General features: G+C 47.9%; 1 protein-coding gene across 8 annotated transcripts in view; it reads right to left on the reverse strand.

Moving 5' to 3' along the window:
• The window catches only part of COL27A1 (collagen type XXVII alpha 1 chain), a 252,548-nt gene that overhangs the window by 196,682 nt on the left and 36,970 nt on the right, over positions 1-18,896 (reverse strand). For all 8 annotated transcript variants that reach the window (XR_014521564.1, XR_014521565.1, XM_083485690.1 and 5 more), the window contains 2 exons: positions 15,452-15,505; positions 11,341-11,394 (listed from right to left, as the gene is read on the reverse strand). Coding sequence is in view for 6 of the 8 variants with exons in the window: in XM_083485690.1 (XP_083341816.1) it covers positions 11,341-11,394; positions 15,452-15,505 (108 nt within the window). In the remaining 2 variants the exon portion in view is untranslated. The remainder of the gene's footprint in view (positions 1-11,340; positions 11,395-15,451; positions 15,506-18,896) is intronic.

Below are 18,896 nucleotides of genomic sequence, written 5' to 3' on the forward strand. Positions count from 1 at the left end.
AGTTTTTGTATTTTTTTTAGAAAAATAAAAATGCAGATTAATGCAGAAACACAGGAAAGAGCAGACTTACTGACACAGTCTGATACATCCACCCCTATTCACAAGGCATTGAAATTGTGCAGATCCTGCCTAGCAGGAGAAGCTCAAAGCAAGCACTAGACCAGCCTCCTCCAAGCTGGTGTCCTACAGATGTTTTGGAATTACAACTCTCATGTACTGGCTGGGGCTGTTGGGAGTTGTAGTCTAAAACATCTGGAGAGCACTAGGTTAGCAAAGGCTCTACTAGACATATAAAGAAATGACTAGGGAGTAGGGATGACCACCATTTCTTTGGCTCTGGTCTACAAAATAAGAGGCCACAGTTACAGAAACCACATCTTGATTTCTCCAGAAGGGCTGGATGCCTCTATTTGGAGTTTTGATTTGAAAACATCTGTAGCTGTAAATCATATTTTACAGTCCCTGCACTATCTGTCCATCCAAGCAGCATGATCCCTTCTGCACAGTTATTTCAAGCTCCTCCCAATCGCTCTTTGGGTCTTCCCTGCCTCCAGCCTGCTTCTACTTCCTGGAAGATGTCTCCCTGCAGCTCAGCATAGGAATGTAAGAAGAGTCCTGCAGGATTAGGCCAAAGGCCCATCTAGTCCAGCATCCTGTTGCTACAGAGGCCAACCAGATACTCTGGCAATCCTGGAAGCAGAACCTGAGCACAAAAGCACTCTCCCCTCTTGCAATTCCCAGCTGCTGGTGTTCATACACATACTGCCTCCAACAGCGGAGGCAGGACTTAGCCATCATGACTAGAAGCCATTGAAAGCAGGGAGTGAAGAGAAATTCATACATCAGTTAGAAGTAATTTATTGGTACAAAGGAGATTTGAGAGCCAGGTAGGTGCCCCGGTAGATATCTGTGGGCAGAGGTGCCACCTTCTCCAGAGGGTTGAGGGGACCCATGCATGATGTTGCACAATGTCCTGACATCACGTAGGGGGCCCTCTGAACCCCAAAGGGGGACCTAGCCCTTTCAAAAAAAAGATTGGCGGCCTACAATGCCACATTTATTTAAAAAAATTCATACATCGCTTGATTGTAAAAATAAAACAAAAAGTAGTTAACGAAAAGATAAAACAAGAAAATCAAGGGGGAAAATACAACTGGACTTTAAAACATACTGTTGCACGCCACCTCAGTCTCTAAGAGGTGTGAGATTCCAGGAGTTCCAGGTGCTTCCCCAGGGTTCAAGTGTCCTTCATGAATGAGGCACAGCAGAGACTGTGGTGTCTTTATGATATATGGTTTATTTAAACATATACACAACCTGAGCCTACAGGGGAGGAGCTCACAGCATCAATGCCCCCAAAGGGTCTTGTTTCTCCCATAGCTGCAGCCTTGGACTCAAACAGAAATCAACCATTGCTCTGCGTCTCTGTCATTCCAGCTTGCTTCTTTGCTTCTTGGTTTGTTGTTGTTTAGTCATTTAGTCGTGTCTGACTCTTCATGACCCTGTGGCCTAGAGCACGCCAGGCCCTCCTGTCTTCCACTGCCTCCCGCAGTTTGGTCAAACTCGTGCTGGTAGCTTCGAGAACACTATCCATCCATCTCGTCCTCTGTCGTCCCCTTCTCCTTGTGCCCTCCATCTTTCCCAGCATCAGGGTCTTTTCCAGGGAGTCTTCTCTTCTCATGAGGTGGCCTCAGCTTCAGGATCTGTCCTCCCAGTGAGCGCTTCTTGGTTACATCACTGCAAAATTCTACTTCAAACTCTGTCTTTGTCTGTTGAGGGAGGGGGCCCCAACCATTTGCCATATTGCACTGAGTCCCTTTCCATTGTTTTCTAAATGGCCCATTGCTCAGTTGATCACCTCTTCAGGAAGCTAGCGGAGCTTGTATTTCAACACTTGCTGGATCCGGGGGTTAGAAGGGTCTCAATTCTCCCGCCCCACAAATCCACAACTATACAAAAGGTTAAAATACTAAAACAGATTAAAATAACCTGAGCTTCGGGGGTCCCAACATCACAGTAATTCAGCGTGAATATTATTGGGGCTAAGAAGATAAACAAAGCCCATATTGCAAAACACCCTGTTCTCACAGTGGCCAGGCTATGCTTGCCTCTGGGAAGCCCACAAGCAGAACTTGAGCACAACAGTGGCTCTCCTCTCCTGCAGTTCCCAGCAACACATATTCAGAGACACATTGCCTCCAACAGGGAAGAATGAACTCTTTCTCTTTCTAATGTATCTTTTCCTTTGTAGATTGCCTTAGACATACTCCTTAAACTGGGCATAGCTGCTTGCTCATCCCTGCTTTGGGCAGGTGTAATGCACAAATGAGGGACGTGGGTGGCACTGTGGGTTAAACCACAGAGCCTAGGACTTGCCGATCAGAAGGTCAGCGGTTCGAATCCCCGTGACGGGGTGAGCTCCCATTGCTCGGTCCCTGCTCCTGCCAACCTAGCAGTTCGAAAGCACGTCAAAGTGCAAGTAGATAAATAGGTACCGCTCTGGCGGGAAGGTAAACGGCATTTCCGTGCGCTGCTCTGGTTCGCCAGAAGCGGCTTAGTCATGCTGGCCACATGACCCGGAAGCTGTATGCCGGCTCCCTTGGCCAATAAAGCGAGATGAGCGCCGCAACCCCAGAGTCGGTTACGACTGGACCTAATGGTCAGGGGTCCTTTACCTTTACTATGCACAAATGAGTCAATGTGTGGTGGTGGCGGCAGCAGCTGAGAGGAACAAGAGGTTCATTCTGGTAGGGGGCTAACTGCTAGATCCCAAGCATGGATCCAGCCCTGGCACAAAGCCGCACGGCACAAGACCATGAATTTAAAGTCAGTTTGCCTTCTGAAAACTATGGAAATGGCAACTTATTTTCAGTTGAGCTGAATATTTCCACATTCCACTGTTCATGTGAATATACATGGAGAAGGGATCCTTCTTCAGCCTGGGAGCCTCATTCCCACATGGGCAACCTGTACAGGGCTGCCTGCCTGTGGTGGGCAGAGCCAGCAGCAATAGAAGGTTGGAGAAAGAGGTGTAAAAGTCGTAAAAGACACAAACATTTTTCTCTCCACCTTCCATCCTGTAAGTGAAGGTGCAGCATCAGAGTTCAAAGGACATATTCCAGCCTGGAAAAATCACTCAAAAGCAGTGCCACTGAAAATTTGGGTCTAGAACATGGGTATGCAAACTAAGGCGCGGGGGCCGGATGCGGCCCAACGCCTTCTCAATCCGACCCACAGACGGTCCAAGAATCAATGTGTTTTCACATGTTTAGAATGTGTCTTTTTATTTCAAATGCATCTGTGGGTTATTTGTGGGGCCTGCCTGGTGTTTTTACATGAGTAGAATGTGTGCTTTTATTTAAAATGCATCTCTGGGTTATTTGTGGGGCATTGGAATTCATCCATCCCCCCTCAAAAAAGATATAGTCCAGCCCCCCATAAGGTCTGAGGGACAGTGGACTGGCCCCCTGCTGAAAAATTTGCTGACCCCTGGTCTAGGAAGAGTCCTGCAGCTCAGATAGAGATATGTGGAGGGCTACATTTGGCCCCTTGATCTCCATCCCTGGAACAGATCAATGGCTCACTTGTCAGTTCTCTCCAGTCTTAAGTTTCCAACCAGTGCTTATCAAGGTGCTTGGGAGTGTGGGGGGAAATGGGGACAGAAAACTGTCCTTCTCTAGTCTTCCCAGAAGAACAATATTACACAGGTAGACAATACAGAGCTAGATGTATCACTGGCCTCAGTATAAAGCAGCTTCCTATGTTGCTATTTAATTCAGCCCTTTTTTCATGACCATGAGGACTGGAATCTTACTTTATTTTTAGGTGTTAGGGCAGCAGCTCAGTGGCAGAGCACCTGCAAAACATCCCTGAATCAGTCTGCAGTATCTCCAAGCAAGCCTGCAAGAGGCCTCTGCCAGTCAGGGTAGGCAAAACCATGCTAGGATGGAACAATGGCCTGAGACAATATAAAGCAGATTCCTACGTTCCTAGTCACCAAAATACAGTAAAGGCTAAAGCTGCACAGATGAAGGGTGTTGCATGGTTTTTCATAAAATGTACTCAATATATTGGGACACGGGTGGCGCTGTGGTCTAAACCACAGAGCCTAGGGCTTGCCGATCGGAAAGTTGGTGGTTCGAATCCCCGCGACGGGGTGAGCTCCCGTTGCTTGGTCTCTGCTCCTGCCAACCTGGCAGTTCAAAAGCACACAGTGCAGGTAGATAAATAGGTACCGCTCCGTCGGGAAGATAAACAGTGTTTCCGTGCGCTGCTCTGGTTCTCCAGAAGCGGCTTAGTCATGCTGGCCACATGACCCGGAAGCTGTACGCCGGCTCCCTCGGCCAATAAAGTGAGATGAGCGCCGCAACCCCGACTGGACCTAACGGTCAGGGGTCCCTTTACCTTTACCTTACTCAATATTTTACAATGACATAATTTTGATTTGTTCAGTTTTAGAATATGCAATCTTGCATTCCATATGTTGGTCATTTCTGTTATAGCAGGTGGCCTTATTACAAAGATTTTATATCTGTATATTTGTTGCCATAGATCACAGCATATGCAGAATAATAATTAACACTTCCATCAGTTAATCACACTGGGAAATTCTTACAGGTCTGGTGTTTTGAGTCTGGGCTTCTCCACACTTACCCTTTATGCCCCCCCTGCACTTTCTAGACATAGGTCTTTCCCTGTCTGTGCCGGAGCACCCCACCCCACCCCCGCAGCCACTGCTTTCCCCAGGAAAACCCTATTTTTACCACTAGATCAGCGCAAACAGAAATTTGGGTTTTCCTGTGCCTGGAAATGCAGAGCATTTGTGTGACTGAACTTTCTTTTTAGCTTGCTAGAGCCAAAGCTGTATATTTGCATCTTTATTTCACCTCCAGCCCCTCTGTAAAAGTGGAAATTTTATCTTCAGCTTCCTAACCACGTGGAAGAACTAAAATGTTGTCAAATTCTTTGGCGCTTCTCTTAAGAAAATTGCTATTATATAAATACAAAAGGGTTCTTTTTAAAAAATGAAAAGAAAAGAAAATCAACCAGTGCTTTCCCAGTTGTGGGGGGGGGGGAGGGACCCCAGCTGGATGAGTAGTGATTCCCGCTAGTTTCAGTGCAATATCAACTGCATCATCCTTCTAATTCCCACAAACGTTCCAACTTCCCGCTTTAATAGCCCAACATTCACACACACCCCTCAGTCCAGGCCAAGAGGAGATCTGTTAGTTGGGAAATAATTCTTGGAAAACGGCTGCAGAGAGCACTGCTGATTCAGTACAGATATTGCTGCCCAAAATCTGAATGAAGACTGACCGGCTTTGCCAAGCGGTAAAATGAAGTCATGCAGATAATTCCACTTTGCATGCAGCTGCTATCATAGCTGGAGTTCCTTTCTGAGGCATCCTCATCTCAAGGCTAGGAGCAAATTGCCAGCTACATTTAAGAGCAGGGAGTGGCACGGAAATGTCCTCAAACTTCGGGGGTTGGAGGTAGCCATCTCACAAAAGCAAACCAGAGAGTATCTCCAGATTTTGAATTTTATTTTGTATATGTGCCAATCAAATGAACAAAAGCAGCCATCTGTGGTGGATCTATCCTATCTAAATCCTGCTTGTTCAGCAGCTGAAATGACTTCCTCTTCTAAGCAAAGTAAGTTTATTACGAAGCTGCTTTTACATAAAGTTTGCCAATTACAGTGGTACCTCGGGATGCGAACAGGATCTGTTCCGAAGCCCCGTTCACATCCTGAAAAGAACGTAAGACACGACAGTGTGTCTGCACCTGCGCAGTTCACGTTTCGCCGCTTCCGCACATGCGTGTGACGTAATTTTGAGCGTCTGCGCATGCGCAAGCGGCGAAACCCGGAAGTAACACGTTCCGTTACTTCCGGGTCTCCGCGGAGCACAACCCGAAAGCGCTCAACCTGAAGCATATTTATCCCGAGATATGACTGTATTGCAATCTATTGGCTGATACAGTGGTACCTCTGGTTACGTACTTAATTCGTTCTGGAGGTCCATTCTTAACCTGAAACTGTTCTTAACCTGAAGCACCACTTTAGCTAATGAGGCCTCCCGCTGCCGCTGCACGATTTCTGTTCTCATCCTGAAGCAAAGTTCTTAACCCGAGGTACTATTTCCGGGTTAGCGGAGTCTGTAACCTGAAGCGTATGTAACCTGAAGCGTATATAACCCGAGGTACCACTGTAGTTGGGAGGATCATCTTTAGAGCCTTTTTTAAAGGCGAGGACAATTCCAGGACTCAGGGCAACTGCTAACAAAGAAACCCAGCAGCTAATAGTAGATTTTGAAAATTCTGGTGTGGTGAATTCTATTTAACGTTTTATTTCTTTTTAACCAGGAGGCAAGTGGTATGGAAATGTAGAGAACTGAGCTTAAGATTGGAAAAATGAGAAACTGAAATTGACAGATGCGTCCATCCCTGGTAATGATCCTATGAAGCTCAGTTGGTTAGAGTATGGTGCTGATAACACCAAAGTCGCAGATCAATTCCCATATGGGACGGCTGCATATTCCTGCATTTCAGGGGGTTGGACTAGATGATCCTGAGGGTTCTTTCCAGCTCCAGTTCTTTGATTCTATGAAGAACAGCTTGCTGAATCAGGCCAGTGGGCCATCTAGCCCAGTCTTGTTCTCACAGTGGCCACCCAGAGGCCTGCAAGAAGGACTTGAGCAAAACAGTAACTCTGCCCACACAATTCCCATCCACTGTTATTCAGAAGAATTGCTGCTTCCCACTGTGGAGGCTCAGACTGGGCAATATATAATCCAAAATCAATTTGAAGTCCATATTGTGATATCGGCTTCATAATTTTTTACTCAGCTATATATCACAAATCATAATGTGTGTCTTTGTGTGTGCTATGCAAAAATCACAATGCAGGAAAAACCATGAAGGCAGCCATTGCTGCTACATAGCACCATCCTTATTTCAGAAATTGTGATGCATTGGTATATTGCAATCAGTGTTCGAAACTCCCGTTGTTCTAGGCGCATTTTGTGACAGGGAATTTCATTAGGGCGAGCAGTTTCTGAGCTCTGGGTGCCGTACTGCGACTAAGATTTCAGATTAAAACTGCAGAGTGGAAGGAAAAGAGGACCTTTTTCTGCCTCCCCACTTCCAGTTACTCTCTGAAGATTGGAGAAGAGACCCTCCTGAGAATACTAGGGGGATTAGGGGGTGGGCAGGGGAAGGACTAGACCGTGTAAAAAACGAACATAATATTGTAGCTGCAGCTCATTCATTTTCAGCTTTGTATTCTTGTTATAAAAAAGTGTGCCTAGACATTCCTTTGTTGCACCCAGAACCTAGGCTTAAGGTGCCATTTTGCAACTTAATATCTCAGTTTCTAACACTAATTGCAATGTTTAGCTGGAGATAGATCATGATGTTGAAAAACAGATAACACCCAGTCCTAGTGGAGGCAGAGCATAGCCATTGTAGCTAGTAGCTATTGATAACCCTCTCCTCCATGAATTTGTCTAATTAAAAAAGGATTAGACAAATTCATGGAGGAGAGGGTTATCAATCCAAGCCATCCAAGTTGGTGGCCATTACTGTCTCTTACGAAGGCAAGTTCCATTGTTTAATCACCGTATTTTTCGCTCTATAGGACGCACCTTGTTTTAGAGGGGGGGGAAACAAGAAAAAAATTATCTCCCCCTCTCTGCTCAGCGCCCCTTCAGCGAAGCAGCAGGAGAAACGGAGCTCCTTCCATTTCTCCACCTGCTTCACTGAAGGGGCACTGCGCAGCTCTCCCTCTCTGCTGAAGCCGGGAGAGTCTTGCTCTCCCGGCTTCAGCAAAAGGAACCCGAAGCCTTCAGAGCACAGCGCGAGTTCCCGCTGCGCTCCAAAGGCTTCACGTGAAAACAAGGAGAATGGAGGGAGCGCTCCCTCTGCGCTTTGGAGGCTTCGCATTGCTATCGCTGAAGCCAAGGAGCCTGCATTCACTCCATAGGATGGACACATTTTTGGAGGGGAAAAAGTGTGTCCTATAGAACGAAAAATACAGAAGGCACTGCATGAAGGAGAGCTTTCTTTTAACTACCCTGAACATTCAGTTTCATTGGATGACCACAGGTTTTAGTGTCATGACAGAAGAAGAAAAGCTTTTCTCTATCCACTTTCTCCATGCCTAATGCATAATAAACTTCCATCACACCACCTCTTACTCCCCCTTTTCTCTAAACTAGAAAGTCACAAATGCTGCAAGCTTTCCTCATAGGGGAGTCGCTCTAGCCCCTTGATTGTTTTGGTTGCCCTTGTCTGAAAAGCAGAATACAAGGAACCCAACAAAACTTAAAACAAATGCACATCCGCTCACTCCTGGCCTAGTACAAGACTGATTTCCTTGCCCCTTATGACAGGGGAGCTATGAAGCTAGAGAGAGATCATTTTGTGCTCCCACTTCCAAGCCAGAAGCCAAGGCTATGCTTCCAGATGAAGCTGCCCAATATCATTACGGGCAACACAGACCAATCTGGAGCTACAGGAAACAGTCAAGAACATCCATCCTCTGGAGAGCCATAAACTTCACTCTCCGAAACAGGAGAGAGCCCTCTACCCCACCTTCCATGCTCCAGAGGGTTATCCAGAAAACATCGCCTCCCCCCCTTCCTAGCCAGCTAATGAGGCAGGAAGCTCATCTTAGCCTCAAACAGATGTTCCTTTCAAATTAAGAGATTGCCTGATAATGACAACAACAACATTTAAAAAAAAAAACGGGGAGGAGAAAGCCCCACTAACTGGACACAAGGCCAGAGACTGTTGCCAAAGACCAACAAACGGAAACGCAAAAACGGCAAGATGGTGGCAGCAGCAGCTGAAGATAGTGACAACCTGACAAGTGACAGCTGGGTGGCCTCATAGGAACAATATTGGAAACTGCCTAATACTTAGTCAGAAGAGCACTGATCCATCTAAAATCAGCATAGTCGGCACTGACTGGCAGCAGCTCTCAGAAAGGAGGCTATGGCCCTTCACCTTCACAGCCCCTGCAGAAAGTCTAAATCACCGTGCAATTCAAACCCCGCCCAAAAGGAAAAAAGGAAGGAACCTTAAGAGGCACGTAAGGATGAAGGCACAATTTTTTTAAAAATGCCCAACTGCTACTAAGATGCTCTGGAGAACTGCATCCTTAGAACAAACCCACAGCAGCCACACCCCTCTCAATTGCTGTCAGAGCTAATTAAGCACCCACTCTCAATTAGGCACTGAAGTGTCCTGTTTTTAACCTACACCTTGCTAATTGAGCAGGCAACATCTCCTCACTTGCTGATCCACGCCCAACAGAGAAATATTAATCTACACCCTTCGCTTTTTCCAAACAATCTGATTCAGAAACTGTGTGTGTGTGCGTGTGCGAATTTGTGTTTACAGGGTGGGTCCTTTTGCATTTCTCCTCACCCCTGCTCTTTCTTTTATACTATGTTTGCTATATTTTTTTAAAAAAAACCTACAACAATAAATCTTTATCTAAATCAGGGCGTACTTCTTCTCTGTGTTTTGTTTATTACAGAGGCAAAACGTGGGACTTGCAGTAACATGTTGCAGTGCAGAGTGCTCCTGTTCAGGGGTCCAGCTGGCCAAGTCTGGGACTGGTGGGGTGGAAGCAGGGCTGGCCCATCCCCCAGGCAAGGTGAGGCAATTGCCTCAGGCCACAGGATCCAGAGGGGCAACTGATCCTGGTGTGGATCTTTATTTCCCCCTTGTTCCTGATGTCAATCTTCATTCACCCCTTCTTCCCTGGCAGGGAGGGGAGGGCACCATTTTGTGGTTCACCTCAGGTGCCAAAATGTCTTGAGTTGGCCCTGAGTGGAAGGCAGGGAGGCCAACAGTAGGTGGAGCCCTATCCAATGACAGGCAGAGTCAACTAATGTTTGTTATGTCTCCTGCCAAGTTCTGCATAGTCAACACTGAGATCAAGGAGGAGGAAGCTGACAGACAGTGCCAGACACACTTTCCCTTAAGTTCATACCTCTATGCCCTGTTTTTAATTTGATCCAGGACTGGGTATTCAGGCTTGAGGTTTTTGCCTCAGATTGTACTTAGGGAAAGCCCCTGAAGACCCTTGTTTTCCTGTTCATTCTTCCTATCTTCAACAGCCCACTTTTCATGTTGTCTCCACATTCAACTCTGCCCATCCGTGGCAGAGAATCAGAAAACCAGATAAATCAATCGTACGGCATAAACAAAAGGAGCCAGGTGGGAGGATGTGTGAGCAGGACACCCCCAACACAGCTCCTCGGAAAGTGAAATCCTGCTCAGGAGCTATTTTAGGACTAGTTCAGGACAATTTTTTCTTCAGGTTTTCTGCAGACTGGCATTTGTTCTGATTCAGCAGTAAGCAGTGGGTTTTCCTTGTGAAAGTGGCAAGCCAGAAAACACAAAAAGCTATCAGACCCATAATAACAGATTGACACAAAACACTGGAAATCGCGGGACAAACGTGTGGGTGGGTCCTAAGAAAGCAGGCAGGTGGGGGCTGGCTGAGGGTGGTGGGGTAGTGACCCCTTTGTCTTAATAGACCAGCCCCCACTGACTTACTGATACCAAGGAGGTTAACACTTGCTCAGAGAAACTGGGGTTTCTGAGAGATTTCATGTGGAGTTTGCAGGGCCAGAAGCATCAGAGATGAAAGCTTTCGATTCTGACTTGTAAAACCAATCTTTTTTAAAAAGGGGGGGGGCCCTACACAAAGAAACATGATCTGGAAGTCATCAACAAGAACATAAATTACAAAAAGGCTACAAGGTAGTGGACTGGGTTTTAGCTCCCCCCCTCCTTTTTTTTAACGACCTCGCTTTTTCAGACTGTATAACAGCACTTTTAAATTCAGAACAGCTGTCACCCGCCAACACATCTCTACTGCCTAATTCTTAATCAGACAGAGGCAGCAGGCCAGTTTAGTGGAAAGCTTCCCCCACCTCTCTAGAACATTAAGAGTGTTGAAGACATCAACTGACCTACGAAGAGAAGAAATGAAGAAAGAAAGCAAGGAAAGGAAACAGCTTCTATTTTTTTCTGCAACACTTCCAGGTGTTTTTAGAACACCTTCCTTGATCTTTTATCGGCATAATTGGCCTTAGCGTAGGTGCTGCAATTGTAGAGCTGGGTAGAACCAGCAGCCCACCTAACATGGTTTCAGCCTTTCTGAAAGGAGCCAGGTTGAGGCCACACAAGTTTGAGCAAAGTGGTGACAAACTTCTCCTGCTGTGAGTCTCTGGTGTCTGGTAGCCAGGACTACAGCAAATCTGATCATCTTCCATGGCTCACAGATGCCCAGCGGCCCACAAGCATGCGTGTCTCTTCCCTTACCTTAGCGCCAGGTGGGCCAGGCCGGCCAGGATTCCCATGGGGGCCAGGAGGACCCTGAGAAAACAAGGAAGTCAACATTAAAACTTGCCCTGCACCCTTTCCCCACCCACAACATTCCTCCATGGGCACAGTCCTGCCTTGTGTCTTTCCTGGAAGTGACCCATTTCTGGCTCAGGATCAAATGCTGCAGAGCTGCCTGCTCAGGACCTGACCTCTATGAAAGCTCTTGTGTAACCACAAACACACTGCAAACAGTGGCAGCATTAAGAAGATCATATTGTGGCTTAATAAGCCAAGGCAGTGGTTTTCAACCAGCGGGCTGTGGCACCCTGGGGTGCCTTGAAGGATGGTCAGGGGTGCCGTGAGCAACACTGTCCTCTGTTCCTCTTTCCTTCCCTCCATCCTCTGATGCCCTCTCTGTCTCTGCCTCCCAAAGGCTTGTGCAGCTGTTTGTTGCAGCAGCCCTGACTACAAGCTCCCCAAGCGAATGGTGCCTGTGGGGCTGGCCAGGGGGTGCTTCGCAGGCCCCTGTGGGGCAGTGTGAGGAGGCACCTCTCTTTGGGGCAGGGTGGGCAGCTCAGAGACCAGGGGCAGCAGCAGCAGCTGCTCAGAGGACTCCCAGGGAAAGGAGAGAGGAGAGGAGGCTGAGGGAACACTCCACAAGGGAGGGTGTTTAAAAAAGGGTTCAGGGGCTGCCAGTTCTGCAGGCAAGGGGGGACATAACCAGGCTCCTGAGCCCCACAGGGGTACCGCAGAAAGAATGCAGTTGTCAAGGAAGCCGTGGACTCAAAAAGATTGAAAACCTCTGAGCCAAGGTAACAAGCAAGCCTCACAAGCTCTGTTTAGCTCCTTCATTGAGTGCTTTGGCATGGCTAGAACGTCTCTTCGAACTCTGATTAATGCTTCTTGCTTGCACAGATGATAAAATTAACCTCTGTTGCTCCACCCACTTTTGTTTCTGGCCCTGCCAACCATTAGCACATGGTGTCACCCACTCCCATAAAGTTGCCTGGGAGAGCTCCCACAGGGTAGCTCAAGCCACAGGCTGACAGAACTGGGCCACAGGGAACAGCCTGAGGTGATCCAGGAGCAAGGAACCAAAAGCTGTAAGGTGAACAAAAAGCCAGAACCAAGGATCACATCCAGATGCAAGGGCAAACCAGAGCTCTGAGCCTTTGTTGCTCAAGAAAGGCTCAAGCAGCACAGGAAGTGCTCTTACACCCTTCCTGTCCAGGGGAGATCCTATTTTGGGCAGAGTCAATGCCTGAAGGCACTTCCCTGAGAAGCTGCCACCTGCAGCTCAGAGGTTCACCAAATGCAGCAGCAACAGATCCAGCAGCTGTTGACACAGGCCATGGCTGCCACCTCTGTTACTAGGCCTGCACCTTGAGCAGATGCACACCAAGCAGAAATCTAGCAGGAGAAACTTCCCCCCGCCTGCAGACACTATAATGAAAGTGGGTGTGGGAACTTGCCTACTGAACTTTTGCTTCTCACACAATTGTGGAAGGCTAAGGAGGCTTGGGGGCATAGGGACTTGTTGATTCCAAACATGAAAAGGGAGACTGTGAAAAAGGACTCAAATAGTACTTGCATAGCTGCTTTTGATGTTCAAGTGATTACTTCACAAAGGTCCTGTAATAGGTGTTTGTGCACAGACAGACATCTAAATGGCAAAGACTCATCTATGGGTAACATCCTGGTCAAACAGGATCCAAGCTATGGGCCCTACATCAAAGCTTCACACAGCACCTGCTGCACAGGTGGGGCAGTTGCAGCCCTCCAGATCTTAGGACAGCAACTCTATCCACCAGGGACTACATGGATTAGAGCTGATGGCTTCCGACAGTTCCTGGAGGGCATCACACTGGCTGCCCCTGCGGAATACACACCAGTTCACCCTTCACTGGTTTAAAACATCCTGAATAGACTGGATATCCTGAATAGACTGGAAATTCTAAGCACCATTATGCATTTACATAATGGTGGGGAGGGGCAAGTTAGTTTGAAGTGAATGTTACACAAACACACACTGTATATATATATACACACACACAAAGAGAAATCATGGGTGTGGAAACTTTTTCAGCAATCTTCTGGGGGCCACAAACTCATAGCAGGCAGGGGCCAGAGGGAAATGTGGCCAGAGCAACGGATGTGAACTATACTGCTGCACAACACACTCACACAGCCCACCCACACCCCATCCTCCATCCAACTAGCCAAGCAAGAAGCATTATCAAGGAAACCTTCCAGAATTTGTCCGGAGTTCAAGGGCAAAAAACCATCTGCAACAAGAGTGTAAAGAAGTAGAAGTTGGGGGTGTGGCTGGGGTGAGTTGCAGAGGGGTCTGAAGTGTGTATGTGTATATATCACGCACATATGCGCATGCACGCGCACACACACATTGACCCTCCTCATCAGCAGAACAAGCCAAGGCAGAAAAATACCTCCCATTCATGGTTTCTGAGATTCCATAGAAAGTTTCCTCCTTGGGATGCCATTTTATGCCAGAGGACCAGCAGCAAAACCCAGAGAACAATCCTGCAATGTGCTCTCTCAAAAAGAGTGGGGCAGGGGGAGGGAGAAGGGGAGTTCCCAAAGGTAGTGGGTCTCGTAATCTGGATGGAATGCCATTCACATGAGGTGGGGGAGGGAGTCTGCTTCTTTGGGAAACCCAGAAAGCACCAGCCAGAGAACGGTTGCAGCACTACCAGTAGCTGAAGTAAACGACCCCCACCCCTCAGAAGCACCCCCTTCACACACCCATCCTCTTTTTAAAAATAGGGGTCTTCTTTTAAAAAAGAAAAAGAAAAAAGATAGAAATGTTAAGTGGGTGCAATTTGCCTTCTCTGCCACATTCTGGATTCTTTGTCAAGAAGTGTCTAGATGCTCGTTTGCACAGCTCATGTTTGTGAATTTTTGGGGATGGATAGAGCGAGTGGGAAGCAGAGGCGGGGTAGGGGGAAACAAATGGCAGCTTTTCTCCTCTTGACCTATAGATTCCACCCTGACCTTTGGTTTGCCGAAGTAGGAGCTACATATTTGAAGGGAAGCCAAACAAACCGTTTCTTTAAAAACTTTCTTTCCTTCCCTACCTCTCCACCCCCACCCGCTTTGGCCCCTCAAGAAAAGCCTTCCAGTGTGCAGGAAAGAGACACTTGACAAAAGGGAGCGGGCTTCACTCTCCACACCCTCTGGGAAATAGTCAAAGCCGGCTTCCTGTCAACCCACAGCTTGAGTCTTCCCTCTCACAGTTAAGCTGCCCTAGGTCAATGACAGCATCCGCCTCACATGCAAAAGGCTCCAGGTTCAATGCCCAATGGCATCTCCAGGTAGGACAGGACCCACATTTGTTCACACCATACATTCAAGGCATCATCCGTCAGTCATGAGAGACAATGAAGTGCACCTCCGTGAGTGAAGTAAAAGGGCTGCGTTAGCAGCACTGAAGAGACCTCCCATGGGCCACATGCCTGGCAGTGTGTATGGAGGTCCTGGGCTGCCCAGACAACAAGGCTCCCCACTTGGCCTTGCTATTGTGGTTCAAGGGGCTGCAGGAGTTGCTGGAAGGAGGTGTATGGGGCGCCATTTAACCATCTTAGGGACTCCACATGGGATTTGTGTGGGGATTACTCCTTAGCTTTTCTTCTCCCGAAGATATCCTGCAAGGCAGTGCAGGTTTAGGATCAGAGTTTTCCTCCCTCTCCCATATGGGCTACCTTCCCAGGCTGATGAGTCCCATTTGCCCCTCACTTCCCTCTACAGCACATGCAGAAACCGCTCTCTTGACCGTTGGACCCACTATTGGTCTCATCAACTCAATCCACCGGAGCCTGTCTTCGCATGCATGGGAAGTCCATAATTCACCATGGGTTAGAGACCCATCGGTTACCCTCACCTGGTTTAGCCGGCCACCTGAAGCCATTCCCAGGGTGTGGCCGCTGTCACATGTTGACAGCTTCTAGGAGCCACAGGTGAGCGCTGAGTGCATGAGTTCCTCAGCCTTGCTGTACAGCAAAAGGTGTCCTGCAGCTAGAAAATGTGGCAGCCTTTTGACTTGGGGGGCTCACTGCAAATTCACCCACATTTCCCCCTGTGCTTTACTTACCCTTGGGCCTCGCTTGCCAGGCGGTCCTGGTAAACCGGGCAGACCTGGGAGGCCCTGAAAAGAAAAGAAAAAAGAGAATACATTTCAACTTTCATTATTTTCTGAAGCACTTAGTATATTCATGGCCTGTCTTTTAGAAGAAGAAGAAGAAGAAGAGTTTGGATTTGATATCCCGCCTTTCACTCCCCTTCAGGAGTCTCAAAGCGGCTAACATTCTCCTTTCCCTTCCTCCCCCACAACAAACACTCTGTGAGGTGAGTGGGGCTGAGAGACTTCACAGAAGTGTGACTGGCCCAAGGTCACCCAGCAGCTGCATGTGGAGGAGTGGAGACACGAACCCGGTTTCCCAGATTACATGACTACCGCTCTTAACCACTACACCACACTACGCCATTTCTGGCATTAGTTCTTGAGTGCGGGGTGAGTATTCTTATTCGGGTGACTTTCAAGTAGCACTTTTAGTATATTTGTATGTTCCAATGGATTATGCAGCTCTGTATTCCACTTTCCTCACAAATTGCTTTGAATTCCTTTAAGTTGTGTGCAGTAAACCTGATGTGCTGAAACCAACTAACTAAACATTCACTTAAGGCAGGAATGGAGGGACTTTTCCAGCCAGAGAACTGCATTCCCTTCTGCGCAACCTCCTAAGAGCAGGAGTGCCAACTTCCATAAAATATGGGGGGGGGGCGGCAGGTAAGCACTGCACTGCCGCACATAACTGATCACAAGACTCAGCGCGCACACACCGTTTGAATGGCAATGCCCTCAAACATTTTGGGGGTGGGTGGGAGCAAAAGGACCTTAGCCCCTAGGAGTTGGCTCCTATGCCTGAGGGCCACATGGCAGCAGTAGGTGGGACCGGAGGCAAAAGCAACAAGAGAAACATGTGTGGATTTTGCCTTTGTATGGTAGGCTTGTTTCCACACGCCCTCACACAGCATTGCTGACACCGATTGGTTGGACAAAGAGGGGTGGTGGGAGGAACCAGCTGGGGAACCCCCAAGGGGAAAATGCTCATAACCCAGGGGTTGGTGGTAGGAAGACAATGAGTGGTCACAGGAAGATGAGGGAGAAGACTGGGTGGAGGTAATAGGATAGGTGTCAAAAGAAGGAAGAGGCTGTGGCAGTGAGCAGTCCAGAATCAGAAGCTGAAGTAGGTAAGTGAGAGGAGGGAGGTCATGAGGCAAAGATGGGTCAAGCTGATGAAGAGCCAATGGTATCTCACCCTCCTGCTGCAACAAGCTCCCCTCCTCCCATCTCCCAGAACCAGGAGAGGGCTGAAATGGGTGGAGCAGCAGCAGACTGCAAGCAGGCACAGTCTCTGATTGCTTACAAGAAGCCCTGGAGAGGAGGAGACATAGATGTATATGGGGAAGTGGGGACTTGCAGTCTCTGCAACTGGTTTTTTAGGCCAGAAACTCAGCCAAGTCTGTGAAGATCATGTTTTGCTAAGAAAGAGTTAACTCCAGGTTTGAACTGTGTGATTTAGAGCCTGGTTTGCTCTGTGAAACTTGCTATCCTCCACTGAGGGAAGCAAGAGGCATGATCAGAGTTCAATGACACATTCCACCCAGCTAAAAAGAAGCTCAAGGAGGGCCAGAGAAGTCTGGACAGTGCCAGAATCTGAGGTTCCTCACCCCTGGTGGAGTTGCAATGAAAAAAAGCCTTGGGTGCAGTCAACATTTACTTATGCATTCGTTCATTCAGCCTTACATTTAAATACCACCATTCTTCAAAGGAGCTCAAGGTGATGTAAGTGGTTCTTTTCTTCCCTACTTTATAGTCACAACAAACCTGAGAGGTAAGACAGGCTAAATAGCAGCTGGCCCGAAGTCACCCAGTGAGTTTATTGGCTGAGCAGGGATTTGAACCCTAGTTTTTCTGGCTCTCGTCCAACTCTCTAAGCACAACACCACACTGCCTTTCAGAAGAACCTTAAGAGGTTCACTCCTGCATCACACCAAGTTGGGTCCAACAAGTTCAGCACCCTGCTTCCTGCAGTGGCCAGCAAAATACTTCTGGGAAGCACACAAGCCAGAGGTCATGGATGCAACAGCCTTTCCCCATTGTTTGACCACATACCTCAAACAGGACAGCTCTGGGAGGCTCTGTTGACTGAAATTTCAGGAACTGAAATTGGGGGCCTCTTTATGCAAAGCAGGCAATCTCCCTATGAGCCATGCCCCTTCCCCAAACTGGTCCAAAGGTGCTGGGGTAGTTTTTTATATATATATAAAAAGCACTCCTACCTGAGGCTTTAAGGATGTTTCAGTGAAACTGTTGCATTCTTCCAATTAAGCCTTTCCAGCCTACCCAACTATATTTCAGAATAAACCAAGATGTCTCCTTAAGGATTTATGTTCAAGTAGCTTGTTATAAATGATGAGTTTGGGGTTTTCCACCCCCCTGCCCTCCTCTTTGTATGAGAGAAAGGGGGAGTGAGAGAGACCAGAAGGCTCAAGAATGCTTGGAAGCTGGCTCTGACTTCTCAAGAGCTCTGGAGACTGCACAGCTTTTACCAAAAGTAGACCTCGGCTCCAAATGCAAATGCAACTCCAGCAAGACAGCAGGTGTATCTGGGGCCAAAATTAACAAGAGGGCATAGCTGGGACAGCAGCCAAGGATCCCACAATTCAGCTCTGTGCAGCTGCTCTTACACTCTTTCCAGGGAAGGAAAGCACTCACTCAGCATAGGACCAAAACTGGGATTCTTCGGATCCTTCCAAAACTGCAGCCTCATCCATCTCATGGTGGCTGAAAAGCAGGGAAATGGGGCAGAGAAACCTGGATGGGCAACATGTTGTGTGTGCGTGTGCATGTGTATGTGTATGCATGGCAGTGGTGGGAGGAGCCAGAGGCAAAGGGGGTGGGGGGAAAGATTACCTTTTACCTTTGGATAGGAGGCTGCATTCCAGTCACACAAATGTCTTAACACACACACACCTCCCTATCCCGGAAAGCAGGAGGTGCTATCACAGTTGAAAAGCATATTCCAGGCAGGCAAAAGTACTCAAAAGCAGGGCTGGGGAATGCTGTGGCAGAGGGGCTGTGGCCTGGGGAAGAGTCCCAAAGGCCACACAGTCAGGCCTAGGAGGCCACATTCAGCCTCTGTGGAGCCTTCCTGCCCCAACTTAGGTCACACGAAGCACAAAAGTATCATAGTCTGGATACTGGAATAACTGTGAAAGAAGATGGGACTAGGATTTGTTTTGTGGCGCTTTGCGTGAGCATCTCCAGAAAGGACTGATGGAAGACTCCTGCCTGAGACCCTGGAGAGCTGCTGCTAGTAAATGTACTGAGCTAGGTGAACCAATAGTCTGATTCAATATTAGGCACCATCCTATGGGTCTTACTCCCAGCTACGCAGGGTTAGGATTGCAGCCTTAGGTTACTTTGCTTCTGTTTCTTTCCTCCCTGCTGTCTTTTTATCAGCCTCACAAGG

This window comes from Podarcis liolepis (assembly GCF_965112155.1).
Source record: "Podarcis liolepis genome assembly, chromosome: Z".
NCBI classification, from domain to species: Eukaryota; Metazoa; Chordata; class Lepidosauria; order Squamata; family Lacertidae; genus Podarcis; species Podarcis liolepis.